The sequence below is a fragment of the Entamoeba histolytica genome, genomic scaffold (genome assembly GCF_000208925.1).
Source record: "Entamoeba histolytica HM-1:IMSS scf_1104750519129 genomic scaffold, whole genome shotgun sequence".
Classification (NCBI taxonomy): Eukaryota; Evosea; order Mastigamoebida; family Endamoebidae; genus Entamoeba; species Entamoeba histolytica.
This window is the reverse complement of record NW_001914921.1, coordinates 1,335-23,079: the sequence shown is the minus strand read 5'-3', so window position 1 is coordinate 23,079 and position 21,745 is coordinate 1,335. Positions and strand designations below refer to the sequence as shown.

General features: G+C 23.3%; 9 protein-coding genes across 9 annotated transcripts, besides 4 other annotated features; 4 read left to right on the top strand and 5 right to left on the bottom strand.

Moving 5' to 3' along the window:
* The first annotated feature begins 1,995 nt into the window (after positions 1–1,995).
* On the top strand, positions 1,996–2,929 carry EHI_188080 (3' exoribonuclease family protein). The gene is made up of 2 exons (XM_648582.2): positions 1,996–2,783; positions 2,851–2,929. Exons 1-2 carry the CDS (start codon positions 2,046–2,048, stop codon positions 2,908–2,910), a joined length of 798 nt encoding a protein of 265 aa, XP_653674.1. The 5' UTR covers positions 1,996–2,045; the 3' UTR covers positions 2,911–2,929.
* Positions 2,930–2,970: 41 nt separating this feature from the next.
* Positions 2,971–3,367, top strand: EHI_188070 (peptidyl-prolyl cis-trans isomerase, putative; the record flags this gene model as incomplete). The annotated part of the gene is made up of 2 exons (XM_648581.2): positions 2,971–3,088; positions 3,135–3,367. The coding sequence occupies 2 exons, from the start codon at positions 2,971–2,973 to the stop codon at positions 3,365–3,367; spliced, it is 351 nt and encodes a 116-aa protein (XP_653673.2).
* Positions 3,368–3,417: 50 nt separating this feature from the next.
* On the bottom strand, positions 3,418–4,731 carry EHI_188060 (uncharacterized protein; the record flags this gene model as incomplete). Its single annotated transcript, XM_648580.1, has 1 exon — positions 3,418–4,731. The coding sequence occupies one exon, from the start codon at positions 4,729–4,731 to the stop codon at positions 3,418–3,420; it is 1,314 nt and encodes a 437-aa protein (XP_653672.1).
* A 182-nt stretch (positions 4,732–4,913) lies between these two features.
* EHI_188050 (myotubularin, putative) lies at positions 4,914–7,840 on the bottom strand (the record flags this gene model as incomplete). Its single annotated transcript, XM_648579.1, has 2 exons — positions 4,914–5,455; positions 5,512–7,840. The coding sequence occupies 2 exons, from the start codon at positions 7,838–7,840 to the stop codon at positions 4,914–4,916; spliced, it is 2,871 nt and encodes a 956-aa protein (XP_653671.1).
* Positions 7,841–8,000: 160 nt separating this feature from the next.
* Positions 8,001–8,663: a repeat region.
* Positions 8,664–8,697: 34 nt separating this feature from the next.
* On the top strand, positions 8,698–10,239 carry EHI_188040 (uncharacterized protein; the record flags this gene model as incomplete). Its single annotated transcript, XM_648578.1, has 1 exon — positions 8,698–10,239. One exon carries the CDS (start codon positions 8,698–8,700, stop codon positions 10,237–10,239), a length of 1,542 nt encoding a protein of 513 aa, XP_653670.1.
* A 24-nt stretch (positions 10,240–10,263) lies between these two features.
* EHI_188030 (uncharacterized protein) lies at positions 10,264–12,024 on the bottom strand (the record flags this gene model as incomplete). Its single annotated transcript, XM_648577.1, has 1 exon — positions 10,264–12,024. The coding sequence occupies one exon, from the start codon at positions 12,022–12,024 to the stop codon at positions 10,264–10,266; it is 1,761 nt and encodes a 586-aa protein (XP_653669.1).
* A 131-nt stretch (positions 12,025–12,155) lies between these two features.
* Positions 12,156–12,492, bottom strand: EHI_188020 (U6 snRNA-associated Sm-like protein LSm8, putative; the record flags this gene model as incomplete). Its single annotated transcript, XM_001913639.1, has 2 exons — positions 12,156–12,246; positions 12,299–12,492. The coding sequence occupies 2 exons, from the start codon at positions 12,490–12,492 to the stop codon at positions 12,156–12,158; spliced, it is 285 nt and encodes a 94-aa protein (XP_001913674.1).
* A 61-nt stretch (positions 12,493–12,553) lies between these two features.
* EHI_188010 (uncharacterized protein) lies at positions 12,554–13,203 on the bottom strand (the record flags this gene model as incomplete). The annotated part of the gene is made up of 3 exons (XM_648576.1): positions 12,554–12,688; positions 12,747–12,941; positions 13,000–13,203. The coding sequence occupies 3 exons, from the start codon at positions 13,201–13,203 to the stop codon at positions 12,554–12,556; spliced, it is 534 nt and encodes a 177-aa protein (XP_653668.1).
* Positions 13,204–13,343: 140 nt separating this feature from the next.
* Positions 13,344–15,060: a repeat region.
* Positions 15,061–15,067: 7 nt separating this feature from the next.
* Positions 15,068–15,588: a repeat region.
* Positions 15,589–18,234: 2,646 nt separating this feature from the next.
* Positions 18,235–18,754: a repeat region.
* Positions 18,755–19,924: 1,170 nt separating this feature from the next.
* Positions 19,925–21,189, top strand: EHI_188000 (uncharacterized protein; the record flags this gene model as incomplete). The annotated part of the gene is made up of 2 exons (XM_648608.2): positions 19,925–20,168; positions 20,198–21,189. The coding sequence occupies 2 exons, from the start codon at positions 19,925–19,927 to the stop codon at positions 21,187–21,189; spliced, it is 1,236 nt and encodes a 411-aa protein (XP_653700.2).
* Positions 21,190–21,745: the final 556 nt, after the last annotated feature.

Sequence of the window (21,745 nt, the reverse complement as noted above, 5' to 3'; positions counted from 1 at the left end):
TAATTTTGTATTAAGACAACACAAATATTTCATGCTTTTGTTTGTTATTTTCTACTTTAAAGAAGTAAATGTATTTAATATATTATAATACTGAGTTAATCTCTTGGTGCTTTCAACACATTAAAAAGAAATAGACATATTATCTATTTAATCAACTCCCTTTAAATGAAAATTTATTGATTATTTAAGATATAGTTTGTTTATGAATAAGATGACTTTATGATATGAACCAAGACGTTTTATTTCTAATAGTCCAAATTAAATATTTTCATTTCAATTACTATGATTCATTTTGGTGTGAAATATTTATTTGGATATTACTTTCCATAATGTATATTTAATACTCTTTCATATGAAAATGAATTTTGTTTACAATATTAATATGTTTTTTAATAAACATGAATATCACCATATCCAAATACAAAAAATCAATTATCTGTTTGATTAAATAAATAAAATGCATATTCTGTTTTTTAATATCAAATTTCTTCATTCCTTTCATTTTTCTTTGTGATTCTCTTGAAAATAAAAAATGATTTTGAATCTTGTATATAATCATAACAAACTCTGTCAATTTTAGAGCTAACATATCTTCCATTGTTATTTTAGTTTGTATCTTCAATATTATTTATTAGTTGTTCTTTATTCTTTCTTCAAATACAACTGTATTAACATTCTAATAATTGTTATCTGAATCAAATATTATATGTCCTACTTTTTTATTTGTTTATTTCTTTTGTTTTATTCTTTGAAATGTCTTTCTTCTTTTATTCATTAAGAAATAATCATTGTACTGAAATTCAAAGCCTTCTTTATTCTTGTTAATTCTTATTTTAATATTTCATTTCTTATTCCAATTTCTTGATTTTATCTTCCATAATCGTCTCTTCAATTGAAATGGTTTTATCTATTAGTTCATTTCATTTTTTTATTTCGTATTTCTTCATTATTACATTCTTTTATGATTCTTTCCATTTGTTTCTTCATTCCTTATGTTTCATCAATTCCATCAAATATTCATTCTCCTCTTTTAACGTCATGTTCATTTGTTTCATTCTCTTTTATTTCAAATATTTCATTATTAATACTTCCTAAATAATATTGATAATTTTTAGTAACTTCAATTGATTGTTGATTAATTTGAGTTTTTCTATCACTCCAATTAATAATTGATTGTTTATATTTATTAACTCTTCAATAAACATTTAAAATTATGAATAAAACAAAAATACAATATGAATAAATAATCAGACACATGTTAATAACCCAACAAATTATTCAATCAATCATTCAACATACATTCTATTTTCATTTTTACAATACTATTCAATTCTTGTTTTTTTCAAAGATGATAAAATTTTATCGTTTTAATAACTTATTCATCTTTTGTATAATAAGATATGTTTTATTGGTGTTGGATATAACAACATCTTCTTATGGTTATTGTTTGTTTATAAAAATATTCTGAGAATAGGAAAAAAGTGATATTAATACAAATTAGTAAATTTTCATAGAATAGATAGAAAATTGAATGATAGTCTCAGCTCTGAAATATAAAGCAATAAGTACATGTAATAAAAGAGAAACAATAAATAACAAATGATATTTTTTTAAATGTCTAATTTAATCAAGAAAAAGCTGTTGTTTCAAGTTTTGAATTAGATAACAAGTAGTTAAAAACTTAATTAAATATTTAAATTTTTTATTCTTTATTATTCAATATATCTTGAATTACTTTAATATTATTGTTAATTTCTTGTATGATATTTATAAAATGTTGGTTATATAAAATGTCATTGTTTTAATAAGTTAGATTTAAAGACTTGTCTATCTATAATTCACTCTTTTCCTTTTTTATTTTCTTATAAAATTTTTAATATAACATTTAAAGCATAAAAATGTTATTTAAAAAGAAAAAAAAAGTAAAATAAATAACAAAAAGAGATATTTTTAAGATAATCATAAAAAACTAAATGAAATAAAAAAATTATAAAAAAAGAAAAAACTCAAAAAACAAAAAAAGAGAAATTTAAAGAAAAAGTGAGATGAATGCCCTTTCACAACCGGAGATCAACTTCATCAAAGAAGGTATTAAAACAAATATTAGAACAGATGGAAGAGCTAATATTCAATTCAGAGAGATTAAATGTGAGAAAGGAGTAATTGACCAAGCAAATGGATCTGTCAGATTATGTCTTGGTAAAACTGAAGTTGTTGTTGGAGTAAAATGTGAGTTAGGTGAGCCATCAGTATTAACTCCAGAAAGTGGAAGATACAATGTGTTAGTTAAACAAGTTGGAACAATGACAAGTCGTGATGTTGAAATAGAGAAAATGATTCTTGTTTCACTTGAAAATGCTGGAAAAGATATGTTACAAGAATTGTGTGTATTAAAAGGGAAATTATGTTGGATTATTTATGTTGATGTAGTTGTAGTAGAAGACGATGGAAATGTTATGGATTGCACTGGACTTGCTGTAAGAGCTGCATTATTAAATACATTAATTCCAATAGTAAATGTAATATCAGGAGATTCTGATACTGTACAAGTTGATATAGACAAAGATAATGTTCAATTTAAAAAATTTAAACCAGAATCAGTTCCATTATGTGTAAGTTTAATTCAATTTGAAAAAGAGTTTATTGCTGATCCATCCAAAGTTGAAGAGAAATGTAATGGTTCAGAAATAACTACAGCAATAACTTCTAATGGGAAAGTATGTGGTATACAAAAAGGAGGAAATGGATGTTTTAAAACTGAAGAAATGTATGATATGATTATTGTTTGTTATTACAATTTATTTGTTTTTAATAAAATAATAATAATAAGACTGTTATTTACTTTTATAGCAAGCTCAAATGATTGGACTGAAATTATTTAAAGAATTAGATGAACTTTTAGAAGAATAATTGAATTGGTTTCTTTTTAATTTCATTAAAACAATAAAAGAACTTAATAATTAATACTTCATGACACAAGTATTTTGTTCACATATTTTAGTAAAACATACTGGTTCTAGAAATCCACATTCATGGAGAGAAACAACAATTACTAGAACAAAAGAACAAGCAATTCAAAAATTAAAAGGTTTGTTTAAATTCTTTTTAATTAACTTTAAAATATTAATAAAAAGTATTAAGAGAACAAATTGTTAAAGGGAAAAAAGATTTTCGTCAAACAGCAATAATTGAATCAGATTGCTCAAGTAGTGCTCAAGGTGGATTATTATTAGGAACAATAGAACAATATCAAAAACCATTTGCTGACGCTTATTTGAAATTAAAAGTAGGGGAAATTAGTGATATTATTGAAACTGATTCAGGTGTTCACATTATTTTACGTTTACCAGAAGGAACAACTCAATAAATAACAATAAGAATACTTTTAATTGAGTAATAAAAATGAATTTCAATTATTTAATAAAATTCAAGTACCATTAATGATTTCACAATGAACTTTTCTGGATTTTTAACAAAAATAGAAGAGCCTTGTCCAACAGAATCATTATAATAATTACTAAAACGAGAAGAAAAAGTTGATTCTGAACGTAAGTTAATTTTAAAAGCACCTTGAATAGCGACAACAGAAATCATATAATCATTTTGGAAGATATAAACAGAATTTCCTAATTTTAATGGATAAAATCGAGTTGGTTGAACACTTTGATGATTAATTAATGTAAATATAAAATGTCCAGCATCTTTCTTAATCCAATTAAGTGGTTGAGGAATGTCAATTGATGAATATGAACCAAAAACACTACCATCTTCTGCAAAAACAATAATCATCATATTTTTTCTTCCACAAATTGCTTGATTAAATTGAACTAAATCAATATCTCCAATAGTTTTCTCAAATATAATTCTAAAATTCCTCATTCCAGTCCATCGTTTTAATAACTCAGTATCAATATTTGTTAAAGAATTAAAGTCAGAAGATATTGACATTGTTGGAAGTGATTGAGATGAATCACAATATGTGAGAGCTAATGATGCTAATTCAGTATTTCCTTCATTTTTCCAACGTTCTCCTAGCATTTGAACATTCTTAATAAATAATTCAATCGAAATATTTGTATATTCTTGAAATAATTCAAACATTTTATGTCCTAATGAAGTTTTACCTTTTCTTATAATAGCAGCAACCATTTGAGGCATATTACGATTAACAAATTGTTTTCCAAGATGTGTTGGAATAAGATTCAATGCTTTTCTTCTATCTAATGAATGTTCATCAACATTACCAGCAACAAATGAATTTAAAAAAGTAGTTTCATTAAAATAAAATCGAATAACTTTATTTTGGTCTTGTAAACCAACAGCAGAAATTAATAAATTTTCACAAGATTTAGTTCTGTCAGCCTCAATTAAAGTACCTAAATCAATTGTAGTAATAATTTTTAATATATTATTTTCAATTTTAGTATAAGCAATAGCTTCCTTTAAATCTATTCCAAACTTTAATATTTCAAAAAATAAATCTATTTGTTTTTGTTGAGTAAACCATTGAAAATACATTGGAATATTTCTCATATATTTAATAAAATATTTACCTGGAATTTTTGGAGAAGGTATTTCAATAATATCATTGTTCCAATTTATTTGTTCAAATTTTGTTCCAATACATCTTTTTTTCATCTTTTCAATTTCAACTTTATCAATAATTTCATTACTATTATCAGAGTAATGAAGGAGTATTTTAGATTGGAATAAAGATGAATCACTTAACATTATTTTTTATAAGTTTTTTTTTATTCCTTTTATTTTGAAAAGTTTTTCTTAAGAAAAGTATTATTTATTATTTCTAAATAATTTATTTATTATTTTTAATATAATAAAATTTCATTTTACTTTTTCTATTAACATCAAATAAAAAACCATTCAAAATAACATTGAAGTTACATATTTTTTTTTTATTTGGATGTTTGAGGTACTCTAAGAATATTTGAGGCATTCCTAAAATAATATTCATTCCATACACTAAATTCACTCATATCAAATATTGGAAAGAATGTCATTGAACTTTCTTTATAATTTGAATTAATAAAATCAGTCATATGTTCTAAAACATATTCATATAAATTATTTCTTGGATTGATATCTTCTGTTTTAATTGTGTTTTCAAAAAATGTAGTAAAACGACCATCATATAAACTGTCAGCAATGAATATTAAAAATTCTTCATTAAATTGGAACATTGTTGATGCATTTTTCCTTAAATGATGAACAGCTTCTAAAAATTGAAAGAATATTGGAGATGTTGCTTTATCACTTATTGTTTCTAAATTACTACGATATCCATTTTGATTTACTTTTTTAAATGTTCCATAATATGTTGTTAAAAATGGTAATACATCTATATCCCATTTCACTCCACATCCTGTTCTTAATGGAAATCTATGTCCCATTTCTACCCATTCTCTTTGTATTAACACAAGAAAACCTTCTATATTTCCTAATAAATCAGTTAGAGTTATTTTAATATTACATTAATACAACAAAAATACAAACTATAATATGAATCAACCATCATCATAACTAATGATGTTAATTGACATGTACTATCCCATCCATTTCTACAATGAATTAATAAAGAATATCCTGAATTTAATTTACTTGCAATAACTGAAGCATATGTTATTAATTGATCAATAGATTGAAGCCATTTAGAATTTTCAATTGAAGTTTTAAAATCATAAACATCTCTTCGCTCAAAGACAATTGTTTTAATCATTTTATAAAATGCTTGTTTAATATCTTTAATACTATCTAATGCTAAATTTTCAAAAGTACAAAAAGGATATGTTGATTGACTTTCCATTCCACCTCCTTGGAATCTTGTTGCTTTTGTATTTAATTTTGGTCTTGCATCATATACAAAGAATGTTTTCTTTCCACATAATTCCATCATAGATTGAAGAATAGATACATCAGATTCACACTTGATTTGTCCAAAAGTTCCTGGAAGAGGTTGAGCACTTCTAGAAAGACATTGATTCATTGGACCTACCCATGATATCACTGGAAATCTTCCTTTAGCCCTATAATTAACAAGTGAATTTAAGTCATATTTTCCATTAGGAAGAATAATTTTAGAAGGATATGTCTCACATTTAAAACTTAAATATAAGTTATTTCTATTTTGTATTTTAGAAAGATTAACTACAACCATAAAATTTGGATTACCGATTACTCCCATTCTTTTAAAATCATTTAATATATCATATGATGATGAAAAATGTTTACTAACAATAACCTCAGGAGTTCTAAAAACAAATATTTCTTTTTTATCTCTTGGGAATAATAATTTATTTTCTGAATAAATATGAAGTAGTCTTGGAGTTAATATAGGACTTACTTCATAAATTATTAATCTAAAGTCTTTTAATAAGAAAGAAAAAACATCTAAATTTTCATTAATTGTACATATAACACAATTACAAACAGAACAATGAGGAATTTTAATAAATGAGTTATTATTCCAAATTAATGTTTGATAATTTGTGATAAAGAGATTATGTTCAATATATAATATTTGTTCATTAGGAAGAAGTGATGTAATTACTTTATATGTTTTAGGATGTTTAAGTCTAGAGAGGAGAAAAGGGAAATTCTTAGTTTTAATAATACCTATTTTAGTAATTTCACTTTCAACTAATACAGTGTCATAAATTGTTAGGTAACTAATATTCCCATTAATATGAATAAATACACAACAATCTTGATCTGGACATAATTCTGTTATTATGTCTTTAATTGTTAATGTTGAAGTAAGTGAAATATTAAATGTATTAACTACTGGACAACTAACATATTTAGGTGTTTCATTTAACAAATAAACATTTACTTGAATCAATGATTTAAATGATATTTCATTAAATGAAATTCTTCCAGACATCAGAAAAACATCTTTTGATGGTTGAGTAATATCTATACAAAGAATATTATCTGTTTCAATATATTCACTCACCTTATCACATTCTTTCATTTCAGTTAATTGATATAATCCTTTTCTTTTATATAATTTTAAACTTTGATCATTAATTTCTCCTAATTTAAAAATGAATGACTTTAATTCAATACAAGTCCAGTTTCTATCAATCATTGTTTCAAATGTTTGTGTATTTTGAATCATTACACAACATAACACACCATAATTTTCATTTGAACTTTTTAGAATATAATCTACTTCAATTTCATCAACAATTTCTGAGCTTGAATGACTTTCTATATTATAGTCTGTGAATTTCATAATTCTTTCAAATTTAAGAACTGTTTTCTCATTTAACATTCCCCAAATTAAACTACTTCCACGAAGAATTTTTACTCTTTTCTTTTGATCAATAAGTTTAAGTCCATATTGCATCCAATTACGTGATGTAATAACATCTTTAATAACACCTATATGAACAAGTAATTGAAAATAAAATTGAACTAAATCAGAGACTCTTGTAACATGATTATAAATAATATTTGTTGAAAACGACTGATATTGAATTATAAGAGACTTACATTCATTTTTAATAAAGAAAACTTGACTATTCTTTCTATTATTATCAATCCAACCAATGACATCTATAATTCCTTCTTGTGGAATTTTATATTCGTCATTAAGTTCAACACATTCATTATCTCCATTCTCTACTCTTAATGTTTCATAATACTTAACTTCTAAAGAACTAAAATAATTTTGTAATGTATAAATAAATTGTTTGGTTTTTTCATGATATCTATATTCTGTTTGACATAATTTAATAAAAGGAATTTGATGATCTAATGCATTAACCATATGGGGTGTTGCTCTTAATCCTTTACGATTATTCTTAGAAGTAGCAAACATATTTAATACCCAAACAGTCTTTTTAAGTTCAGAATCAGATTCATTGAAAATACATATAGTTATTTAATAATAATATTATTATTTTTTTATTATTTAATAGTTTTATTTCTAAACTCATTTTATGTTTTTAAAATTGTGTTATTAAGGAACTAAGAAAAATAAAAAAAAAAAAAAAAAGAAATCAATTATGATTAACCTTATTTTTAGGTTTTTCATCATGTTGAGAAGTGAGTGAATCAGTTTCTTCAACACGCTTTATTTCTATTCAAATAAAGTTTTTGCAAGCATGCTCGACTTAAATGGTTCCTCATTTAAGTTGCTGCCTGACTTTTATTTTGATTTTAATGAGTAATATAATATTTCTCATTCTTTATATTGTTGTTTTAAGGAGAGTATATCCATAACATACTGTTATAGCTCATCTCCTTTTACCTTCGACACCCCTTAAAGAAACACTATTCCTTGATAATATCCTTATGTTTAATTTTTGTGCAACAATATCAATTATATATGCGTCTTCTTTAATAAATGATAATTCTTAATACTTAATACTCCCTTAGTAAATAATAATCCTTATAATTAATAATGAATAACAATACACCTCAATGAATAACAATACACCTCAATGAATAACAATACACGTTAATGAATAATATTCTTTCATAATAATCACTTCTAATAAATATTAAATAATAGTCAGTTATGTTTAAATAGTCATTATCTCACCAAAGGCACGTCATAACCAGACGATAACTGGGAGATTCGAAGCATGGGATTATTTTAGGGTTTCATGTGGTGTCTCTGACGTGCCATCTTCGAATCTTATTAAGGAACTAAGAAAAATATGAAAAGAACAGATGAACTTATTTAGAAAGAAACCCCTATTTCCTCAAAATTCAACAAATAATTATTCTATATTATCTACATCAAAAAAACACTTTGAAAGAAGTGATTATAATTGTTCTAATAAAAAAACAACATTACCATTTGAAGTTATTGTGAGATATTTAAAAACAATTCAAGATGCTATTAATCTTACGATGGTATCAAAAAATTGTTTTACTTCATTTTCTTATGTAAAAAAGAATCCATTTTATAGTGGACCATTTGATTCATTAACACAAAAAGAAGAAATTATTAATAAAGAAATTACTCTTTTTCCAAACATTGAAACATTACGATGTGATATTGAGACTATAAAAAAATTAGACCTTAGTTTATTAAAAAACTTATCAACAATTGAGTTAGTTGGAAAATTAATTTATGCACCATTAAATATTATTCATAAAATTCAACAACGTATTTGTGAATTTGGATTTTATATTGATGAAAACTTAACATTTGATTTAGAGTCAATGAATTTTCTTCAAAAACTTCATGTTGATATTAATAATAATAGTGAAATGATTTATTTTATTAAATTTATGAATAATATTATTCAAACAATACAACGTCTTCCTTATTTTAAAAAGTTATTTATTGAATGTAATGGTGATGATTTATTAAGACTACAAGAAGTATTACAAAAATTTCATTCAACAAGAGTTAGTTGTGTTTTATTAATTCATAATTTAAAAGAAACACATTTAACAAATGTATTAGAATTATTAAATAAAAAAAATATAACATTTGGTGTTTTTGAGAATGAACTTACTTCATCATTATCTTCTTATGATTTTAAATTATTATTTCTTGATCATTATACTCTATCATTACCAGATAGCCTTCTTTTTTCAAATCAACTTCATAAAATTTCTTTATCTCATTTTCTACCTCATTTAGATATTTTTGGTTATAAAATTGAAGTAACTCCAATTCATTCTATTGTTGATTTAAAAAATGTTATTTGTCTTCAAGAATTTAGATTAGTTAATTCTATGTTCTCTAAACCAGTTTCTTTTTTATTTCCAACTTCTTTAACTCGACTTGAAATTACAACATCTTTTAATTTTTCTCTTCCAAATTTATTAGAAATTCCTTTAAAAGAATTTTGTGTATCATCATGTAATTCAATTAAAGAATTTTATATTCCACCTTTAGCTAAAGTTGTTGAAGTAAGTCATTGTGATTCTGTATGTTCTTTTCCTAATCTACATGAAGTACCATTAGAGTCATTATTATGTATTGAATGTAATAAAATATCAACATTGACAATAGGAACAACATTAAAATCATTATCATTATATTGGTGTTCAAATCTTTCTTCTTTAAATTTAAAAAGTGGATTAGAACAATTAGATATTTTTTATAATAAAAAACTTAAAAGTATTGATCTTCCAATTACATTAACTTCTTTTCATATTAATTTTTGTGAACAACTAACTCAATTAAATCATTTTGAAGCATTAGAACCAATTGCTCCAATAGAACTTAAATATAAATTTAAAAATAAAAAATAAATGAATTAAATTTACATCGTATAATCAATGTTTATTTAAAGACTTTTTAAAACGATCAAACATTTGATTTACTTTAGAATTAAATAACTTTTTCTCTTCTTCATTTTCAAGTGAAATAATTTGCATTTTATTTTTTTTAATATCAAAAAAGAAGACATCATTTGGAAGTAATTCTTTTTCCCATTCTCCAGTTTTTTTTGCAGTTAATGTATTTATTGGATAAAATTCAAAAAATTCTTCTTCACAATATCTTTTTAATATTCCTTCATTAAATAAAAGTAACTCTGTTTTTTTTGATTTAATTCCAGTATTTTTAATTCCATAAAAAATTCCAATAAAATGATCAGCACATATGAAACTATTTTTAATTGTATTAACCATTTGAAGAGAAATATTTGATTTATAACTTATTTCAAAATATTCATATTTCTTTAAATAAAAGAGTCTTGTTTTGGAAATAAATTGATTAATTGATATATTCATATTTTTAAATAAATTAATAGTACTTATTAAAATATCTTTTTCTTTTCCTTCTTGATGAATTTCTTTTAATATACTTTCAAATAATAATTCATATCTACAAATACGTTGTGTTGCTGAAAAGAATAAATCAGTAATTTCTTTAATATTTTGATCAATACAATTATTTAATTGTTCTTGAATAATTCTATGAAGATGTTTATTTGATTTAATAAATTCAATAATTGTTTTTCCTAATGATGTATAATGTGCAACAAATTCTTTAAATTTATCTTTAAATGGTTTATCAAAAATATAAGAATTATATATTGCAATTATAAGAAATACATTATTGAGTTCACTTTCTTTATTGGATGTATTTTTTAAAAGGTTATAATAAATAGGTTCCAGCTCTAAACACATTTGACTAATTTCATTTACAAGATTATCTAATGGCCCAAATAATAAATATTCTTGATAGTCTAATAATGGTATTTCATTTCTTATTATTCTTTCAATTTCTTGAAATATTTGTAATTTAACACAAAACATAAATTCAGTAAATACTAATTCAGCTGTATGCATCATTAATTCATCTCCAATAACTTTTTCTCCTTTTAAATTCTTTGGGATAAATCGAATTTTATCTTCTTGATTTTCTGTTGTAAAATAACTTTGATATTTCTTTAAAAAGTCAGTTGGAAGAATTGGTTTTATTTCATGTTTTAATTCTTTTAATGGTTTTTGATTTACTTTTTCATGAATTTTACTTTCTTGTGTTTGTAGTACATATGCTTGTTCTGTTTTTTCTTTTTTATCACTTAACATAGATACTCTAGGAGACATATCTTTTGAATCTATATGTGACTCGGATAATGAAGCTTCAAGACTAGTTGGGTTTATATCAAATACTGTAGTATTAATTTTTTGACTTGCAGGAGTTGTAGTTGTTTTTTTAAAGAAATTAGGAGAAGTTGATGTTTCTTTTTTTCTTTCATCAAATGAATTAAACATATCATTTCTAGAACCAACAGAAGCTCTATGTCTCATTTTATGTTTTTCCAAATCTACAGAGTGTTTGCTTTGAGGTGAAATTGAAAGAGGAGGTGGATAATTCATTTCTTTTAATAAAACAGGTGATTCTTCACAATTTCTTTCATCTACTTCTTTTTGAGAGGGTTTTGGTGGTAAAGCTTTAACAGGAACAACTCTAGATGAAGGTGTTAATGGAGCAGAAGCAATCAATTCGTTTTCTTCTTGTTGTTGGAAGGATTTTTTTTGTGGAGTAGGTAAAGGTTTTAAAGGAACAATATTATTGTGATGCATCTTAATAATTTCAATTTGTTTTTACTCTTTTTAACAGTTTTTTAAATGTTTTGATTTTTCTTTTAAAATTATTATTATGTTTTATTTTTTTTTTTTTGAAACTATGTTATTTAAATAACAATCAAATTAATCTATATTAATGCTTGAGAAAGTGGATTGGAAACTACACATTGCCAATCAAGTTGAGTGTCTTTTTCTTCATTTAAACCTCCAATAACCATACTATAAAAAATAAGATTTCTTTCTTTTTAATTATTTTAATTTAATAACAAACATTTCATCACCACGAAGAATCAATAATCCACATGATATATTTGAAACTCCTTCTTTAGAAAATGTACGTTCTATTGAATTTTTTAATACAATATTCATAAAATTATCATATCCAGTTAAAATACCAATATACACTTTTCCTAACGTAGTTACTACTTCTACTTTTTTATTGATGTACTCTTTAACAAGTGACATAAAATGATATTTTAAAGATTATTTCTTTTTTAAAACTTCTACCTAAACCAATTTAAAAAATTCAATTACGTCTAAAACACCCTTTACATGTTGTTGATAAACAAGTTTGAGCATAAGGGATATAGGAAGCAATATACCATATACAAGAACATATTTCTATGACTATACTAACAATTGTCAATAGTGTAGAATTGATCTAATTGATATCAGTCTTGGTACTTATTTAAAAAGACATAATACTCAAAAAAACAAACATAAAGACCACTAAATAAAGTGATACCAATTGACGCAAAATAAATAATAAAAGAAATTAACTTTGAAGGGTCATTTAATAATGACTGACATTGAGATTTAATACTTCTTAAAAATGACGTTCCAATAAAAATTAATATATTTCCAAAAGTGAATGTCATTGCAAAACGAGTAGGTAAGAAAAAGAATGAAAGTGACTAATTTGTAAATAATCACTTCACAAATTGTAATACGAATTATCTGATATTAACAAACCATAAAAATACATAACATTCCAAACCCACAAAATCCTAAACAAAATAATATTCTTTGACTCCATGTTAATTTCAAACATGAAAAGGTTCCTTTGTCTTCATCTTCAAATAACTTATCAAACCACCAAACTGATTGTGGGTCGGGTTCTTGGTTTATAAAAAATGAAGTAGCACCACTAATAAGAGGACTTTTATCACTAAACATATTAAATTAATTTATATTATATTTTTTAGTTCTATTTTAATATTTTTAAATTAACTTGTTGTATTTTTTAACTTCAAACTAATTCTTGTTATTGAAAATGAAGAAAATATTTAAATTTTATCAACAAATACGATTGTTAATTATCTTTCTTCTTCAATACATGTATTGTTGTTTTTTTAAATCCTTTTTATTATATTATTATATTATTTATTTTTCTTTTTGTCTGTTATTTTATCTTCAATTCATTTTAAATATTCACTCCTTACTTTCTCATTTCTCAACTTATTGATATATTCTTCTTGAAACTTGTCTTTTATGTCTTTTATTATTTTCTTTTTATCTTTATTTTTATCTTCTTCATTTATTTTTAATTCTTCTTTGTTTATTCTTTTTCCACATGTTTTATAAATATATATTCCATATTCAATTCTTTTTTTTATTTACCTTTATCATATCTCATATTTTATCTCCTCTTTTCAACATGAAATACATATTTGTTCTTATTATTTCAATACCACATTCATCTCTTATACTTTTTAATCCATTTCCATTTTATTTTGATTGAAATATAATCTACTCATACACATTCCTGTACATTTTATATTTCTTTCTTTTATTCATTTTCTTATCATTTTATTCATTTCATTTATTTTCATAATTGGTTATTTAACAATAGAATCACTATACGTGAATTTTTTGTTATTTCTGTATTTATTCTATTAATATAATTCATATTATTATCATTTCTTTTATTTCTTCTATTCATTCTTTTATATTATTATTTATTTATTCTCTATACATCATGTATCATCATTTCTTGTAATTTGATCATTTCATAAATATTTATATGTATATTCTTTATCTTCTAATTGTATAATATTCATGTTATTTGTAATACTTATATTTCATATTTTTAGTACTCAACATTTATTTATGTTTATTTCAATTCTATTGATTCATTTGTGTCAATTATTTTCTGATGTATTATTTCCTTTTTGTTTCATTAGTTACTTTGATGTTATCCATATATAATTCACGTGTTACTTTTAGTCATTTCTCATTTTAAACAATTACATCAGAAATGTTATTCATTTGTAATATGAATAAGAGAGAGTATAGTCACATTATAAAATATAATTGTTTATTTTGACTTCTCATATTTCTTCTTTATATTTATATCATATTTTTATTCTCTATCTTTCACTCTTACTTTTTATTATTTGTGTTATTTGAAATTGCATTTTGAAATACTTTAATATAATTTCTAGTCATGTATGATTTACATTATCAGATGCTTTTTATTATCATAAAATGTTTCTAATTATCTTTTATGTTGTGTTTCTCTTTATTTTATTTCTATTAAACTCTTTATATTTCATTCATTAGCTGCTAAACTCCATTTCTTGTTTCAATACTGACTTTTATTATTTTTAAATTTATTTTTATTCTTTATTAGTTATTCTTATATCTTCATTTTTATGGTTGTTGTGAATATTTTCATAATTATATTTAAACAAGTGATTTGTCAACAATTCGCTGTATTTTTATTATCTCCACATTTATATATTAAAATTATTCTTCCTCTTAACATTTCTAATGTGAATGTTTTTAGTATTTCTATCTATTCATTAAATATATTCTTTATTTTATCTCTATTACTTTCTAATTTTTCAGATAATATCCTCGTAATGTGTTTATACATGATGCATTCTATGATGGTATTATAGTTATTACTTTTTCAATATCTTATATTGTTATTGTTACTCCTTTCAATTTTATTGTTTTACTTTCTTATATTATTTCTTTATTTCTCTCATTTCTAAATTTATTTTTCTTTCTTCATTATATATTTTATTCTTTTAGATCGAAGGTGTTACGTCTGAAACACTACACACAAACACTAATACAATTCATGTTTTAACTCTCTTTGTTATTATCTGGTTATGACGGTGTATTTGAATTAGAAATGTATTAGGTAAAGTTGCAAAGGGTGTAGCAAGATATTATGATAGAATATTACATGGTGTAATATAAGGAAGTACTAAAGTGTGGGTAAGACTAAAAGAAAATTAAACATAATAATATAGTAGGAATGAAATAGTCTCTTCTCTCATTCATAAAATAAAGAAAAAAGGAAAAAGAAAATGTTTAAAATTAAGACAGAAAATAAACAAAGGATTAAAAAGAAGAATTAAGCAGAAGAAGTTTGAAACCCTTAATAAGAAGAAATAAAACAAAGAAGTGCTTTCCTCATTTTGCAAGAAAAACATAAATGATAAGTTAAACAAAAAGATTACTCTTTTTTAAACAGCACTGGGATTAATCTCCAATAAACTAGGAAGAATATATGAAAAATCTATTAACACTTAATTAATTACTTTTTATTTATTAAACAAAAATGAAAAAATATTAAAAATAAAATAAACTAATTATAGAAAATAACATTATTATAATATTATTATTATTATATTATTAATATTATTATATATTTATTGTTATTGTAAAAATGATAAAAATAACATTTGTTTAAAATAGAATGGTGATAAAAATAATTATTGACTTGATGTGTTAATAACGTGGATTAACTATTTAAACATCCATATTTTAAACTTATAAACATCAAATTAAATTAAAATGGAAGAGTTAATAAATAAGAATAACCAAATAATTAAAGAAGTAGTAGAAACACTTCCAAACATTCAACAATCAATTGATGAAGTTAATAAGAATTATCAATATTATTTAGGAAGTATTAAAAATGAAGTATTTAAAATAAAAGATAATGAAACATATTCAGAAGCAATTAAAAGAGGAGAAGGAATATTTGATAGGATGGATGAAACAGAAAGAAGAAGAAAACTAGTGATAGAAAAAAGTCAAGAAACAATCAACCAAATAGAAATAATGAAGAATAAAATAGAAATAATCATAATGAAATGTAAATCGGATGAAGAAACACTAAGTAAAACACGGAATGAACTAATAGATAAAATCATTTCAATTGAAGAAATGGGAATGAAAGATAAGGTATTCAGAACGCCAGAAGAAAAAGATAAAATAACACAAAAATTTAATAAGACGAAAGAAGAATGGGAAACATATTACAGTGATTATTTAGAAAGAAAGAAGAGAGAAGAAGAAGAAAGACTACAAAAAATAAATCAAGAAAAAGAAAAAAGGTTTAAAAAAAAGAAGAATGAGATTGAAAAGAGATTAAAAAGAAAAGAAATGAAGAGTCAAGAAGAAATTCGACAAATCGAAGAATGGACAAATAGAAAAGTGTTCAATATACTATTTGATTCAGATATTGATAATTGGAGTAAAGATACATCAGTATTTTATCAAAGAATAATGAATAAAGAACATATAATAATTATTATTGAAGATGAAGATGGAAATAAATTTGGAGGATATGTTAATTCTAAAATTGATGAAGTTAATGATTATATAAATGATTCAAAATCATTTTTATTTTCATTAGAATCAACTGGAAGAATTGAAGGAATGATGAAATTTGATATTAAACAACCACAACATGCATTTGGGGTATGGAACCAAACAAATAATTGTTTGTTTGAATTTGGAGGTAATGATATTATTGTTTGTAAAGAAAATGATAAAACAAAATCATCTTGTAAACAATCTTCATTTGAATATAATGGAATGTCAAATGCACTTTGTGGAAAACAACTTCCAGAATGTTTCACACCAAAACGATTCATAGTAATTGAAATGAAATGATTCAATCTTGATGAATTGAAAATGAAATAAAAAAGAATAAAAACAAATCAATGAAGAATATGAACAGCCATTTCGTTCATCTGCCAATGAATGAAATGGTGAAATAAAAATTGACATAATTCAATGTTGATTTATTTTATTTCATTTAATAAAACTTTCACACCCAATGAGGGTGTTTTTAATAAATATGAAAAGAAATAAGAATGAAATAGAAATAAATCGAATAAATAAACAATTTATTTGTATTATTTCATTGAATTAATTCATTATGAATCAAATGAATAAAATAATAGAAATAAGAAGAAACAAATAAAGAAATGATAAAATACATCAACATATTTATATTATTATTTCTTATTCTTATTTTTATTTCTATTTAAACAATAATAAACAAAACATAATAAGAAAGATAAATAAGAATAACACAACATAAAATAAAGAATAATAATAAAATATACAACAAACAAGAATAAACAAGAAATGACAAATGATAAAAGAAGAAATAAATAAAATAACAACAAGAATAAATAAAATAAAATGAAATGGAAATAAATAGAATAAATTGAGTGATGATTAGAAAAGAGGAAAAGACAAAAAGAAGAAATGAATGATGATTATAAAAGATAAAAATAAAATAATAAATATAAAATCAAAACTAAAATAACATAATAATATAATAACAATATCATTGATTTTATCTTATTTTATTCTTATTTTATTTATCTTCTTTCATTATTTTTATTCTTCTATTTTATTAAATGAAAATGAATGAGAAATGAATAATGAAAATCAGAAACAACACACAAATATTAATACAAAATCAAAAAAAAGAAATATCAAATAATAATTGAATATGATGAAGTAATTTAATAAGAAATATAATAAATAATAATAGAAAGAATGAAATAAGATAATATGAAAGAATAATAAGAAAATAAAATGATATAAATGATATTAATAATAAATGAAATTATACATAATAATATAATAATAATAATGAAATATTCATTCATAAAATAAGAAATAAATAAATGATAATTCAATGAGAATAATTAAAATGATGAAAAATAAAAAGAATAAAAAGACAATAAAACAAATAAAAGAAATAAAATGATTTACTCACGAAACAAGAAAAAAATCTAAATAACAAATGAAGAATAAATTACTTATTTTAATGATATATGATGTAAATAATATTCATTAATTAATGAATAAATGACAATTTTATTAACATTCATCTATCCAATTTTATTATTTTTCTATTTTCTTTATTTCTTATTGTTGGAAATAGAAAAGTGGCATGTCTGAAACACCACACACAAACACTATTACAATTCAAGCATCGACTCTCCCAGTTATTATCTGGTTATGATTTTACCTTTGAATTAGAAATGTATTAGGTAAAACTGCAAAGGGTGTAGCAAGATATTATGATAGAATATTACATGGTGTAATATAAGGAAGTACTAAAGTGTGGGTAAGACTAAAAGAAAATTAAACATAATAATATAGTAGGAATGAAATAGTCTCTTCTCTCATTCATAAAATAAAGAAAAAAGGAAAAAGAAAATGTTTAAAATTAAGACAGAAAATAAACAAAGGATTAAAAAGAAGAATTAAGCAGAAGAAGTTTGAAACCCTTAATAAGAAGAAATAAAACAAAGAAGTGCTTTCCTCATTTTGCAAGAAAAACATAAATGATAAGTTAAACAAAAAGATTACTCTTTTTTAAACAGCACTGGGATTAATCTCCAATAAACTAGGAAGAATATATGAAAAATCTATTAATACTTAATTAACTAATTTTTATTAATTATTATATCATTTATTATTATTTTTCTTTTTATTTACCATTTATTCTTATTATTCTTTTGTTTTTATATTCTATATCATATATTCTATATCATATATTCATTTATATTTTATTACATATTATATGTTATAATAACATAACACATATTATTGAATATATAATAAACATCATGATGAAATTATACACACAAATAATAACATAAAAAAGAATAAAATATTTTTCATTAATAAAACAATGCAATTATTTTACACAATTGAATTAGTCACACTTTTATTGAATATTTCTAATTTTTTACATTAAAAATACACTTTTTATTTCTTCCTTCTTTTGATTTTTATCATCTCTTTTGATTTATTACTCTTTATCTTCTTTCTTCTTATATTCTTAACTTCATAATTGTATTTTTCTTCTTTCTTCATCTACTTCTTACTTTCTTTTTATTCTTTTATATCTTTCTCTTCTTTTTCTATTATTTGCTTTTTTCGTTGCCGTTACAATCAAATAAATAAAATCAAAATAAAATAGAAATGAAATAGAAAAATGAAATAATCAATAGATAAAATAGGAATGAATAAGATGATAATAATTAAAAATATCATTTGAATAAATCAAATGAATGATAATATAAAATAGTTTAACACAATAATTATACAATCACATATGAAATATAATGAAAATAACAAATAACACTGAATTGTTAACAAATTATATTTAAAGAAAATGATATAATAATAAAATCAACAAATGATAATAATTAATAAGAAATGATAAACAAGTAATAACATCTCAATAATAAATGAAAATGAAATAATTATAAAATAACAAACAAGAAATGGTAAAAGAATAATAAAATAAAGAAGAATAAACAATAAAATATAATTGAAATATAAAACCATAAAAATAACTAGAAATTCAAATAATGATTCTACTCATTACCATTTTTTGTTCAACACACAATGAAAGAAAATAGAATAGAAAATCAATAAAACAATCAAAATAATTACAACATTTTATCATTTCATCAACAAATGAAGAAGATAAATCCAATAATAACAACACAAAAATGATGAGAAAAATCAATAAGACAAAAATCAAAGATGAAAGGAAAAAACAAGAAATGAAGAAGTAGTTATATTTAAAGAACAAAACTAAAATCTAATACATTCAATGATTTTATTTCTCTTGATTATTGTATTTAGTAGTGCAACAGAGATTAATACACTTTTAAAGAGTGAAACAGAAACACAAATAGGGAAAGAATTACATTCTCAACCAGTAGTACCAACAGTACAACACGAAGAGCAAGGAGCATCGGGACCAGCAGGTTCTAAACAAGAACAACCACAATCAATTGCTGCATCAAATGAATCACACAATGATGTATCTCCGAAATCAGTTTCAGGACAGAAGGGTCAGCAGAACAAGCTGTACCTTCATCAGTACCTGGAAGTACCATTTCACCACCTTCAGGTGAACCAGCAAAAACAGTATCATCATCCACAGATTCACCACAATCTCAAGCTGGTTCATTACCCCCAAATAACTTGTCGCATGAAGGAGAAGAATCACCAGCACAAGTATTACCACAGTCTGGTGTACCAACAGGGACAGAACATTCAGAACAGACACAGGCAGGAGCATCTCCAGCAGCACCACAGGAAAAGTCAAAAGAAACAGCACAAGGAGTTGCATCTTCAGGAACAACTAAAGAAGGAACAGAAACAGTACCAGCAACACCTAAAGGAATAGACACACAAACAGCTGGTACTTCAAGTACAGAAACACATCCAGGAACAACAGGAACAGGTGTTGCACCACCTGCACCAACAAAAGAATCACCAACAACAAAACCACCTACAAGCACAGAACCTCAACAACCACCTTCAAAAGACACAGTATCAGGACAATCTTCAACCACGACATCTGGAGCAGAACAAAAACCATCAGCTGGTTCACAAACACCATCCTCTTCAAACCAAGATAAGTCTCAAGACTCATTACCATTACCAACACCTCAAGACACACAACCATCAGGTACAAATCCAAGTACAACCCCTGGACAAACAATACCATCTGATAAACCACCATCAACAGGACAAACACCAGCACAAACAGATGGTCAACAAGGTAAACCAACACCATCAGAAACAACTAATCCAACACCAAATACACCAGTAAAATCAGACGACTCACCAGATTCAAATCCAGTACAACCAAATAACCAACAACCTGAATCACCATCAAATAATCAACAAAACAAACAACAAAATGAAACAGTATCACCACATTTACCAAATACAAGTGAAACAACAAATGGAACAGAAAATAATAATGTGAATAAAACAAATGATGATTTGAATAATCATAATCTTAATGGTGTATCTTGCATCTCTCTTATTCTCTATGTTATCTTTACATTTATTTTCTTCTAATTGATGATATTTAACTTTATTTATTTATTGTTGAAATGAATAATACTTAATCTGGGCAACGAAAAAAAGCAAATAATTGAAAAAGAAGAGAATGAATGATATAAAAGAATAAAAAGAAAGTAAGAAGTAGAATATGATGAAGAAAGAATAAAAGTAGAAAGGAGAGAATATAAAAAGAAAGAAGATAAAGTGTAATAAAACAAAAGAGATGATAAAAGAAGAAAAGAAAGAAAAAAATAAAGGATGCAAATTTTATTGAAACAAATAAAAAAAGTGCAAAATTTAATGATGCAAAATTTAATGATGCAAAATATTTAGCAACATTTTTATTGATGCAAAATATTTAGCAACATTTTTATTGATGCAAAATATTTTGAAATAAAAATAAATCATCATTTGATATTATTAATATATTTGATAATAAATTATATTATATATTAAATACATCATATTTCTTTATTATGTTATCTTTTCTTTTTATTATTTCATATATTAAATTATTATTCATTCATTTATTATTTATATTTCATTTATTAAATAAAATGAAAATGAAATT

Bases quoted from the DNA above. Each gene is read 5' to 3' on its own strand.
- EHI_188080 (XM_648582.2), top strand. From the start codon at position 2,046: ATGAATGCCCTTTCACAACCGGAGATCAACTTCATCAAAGAAGGTATT. The intron at 2,784-2,850 runs GTTTGTTATTAC...TTACTTTTATAG, and splicing joins AAATGTATGATATGATTATT to CAAGCTCAAATGATTGGACT.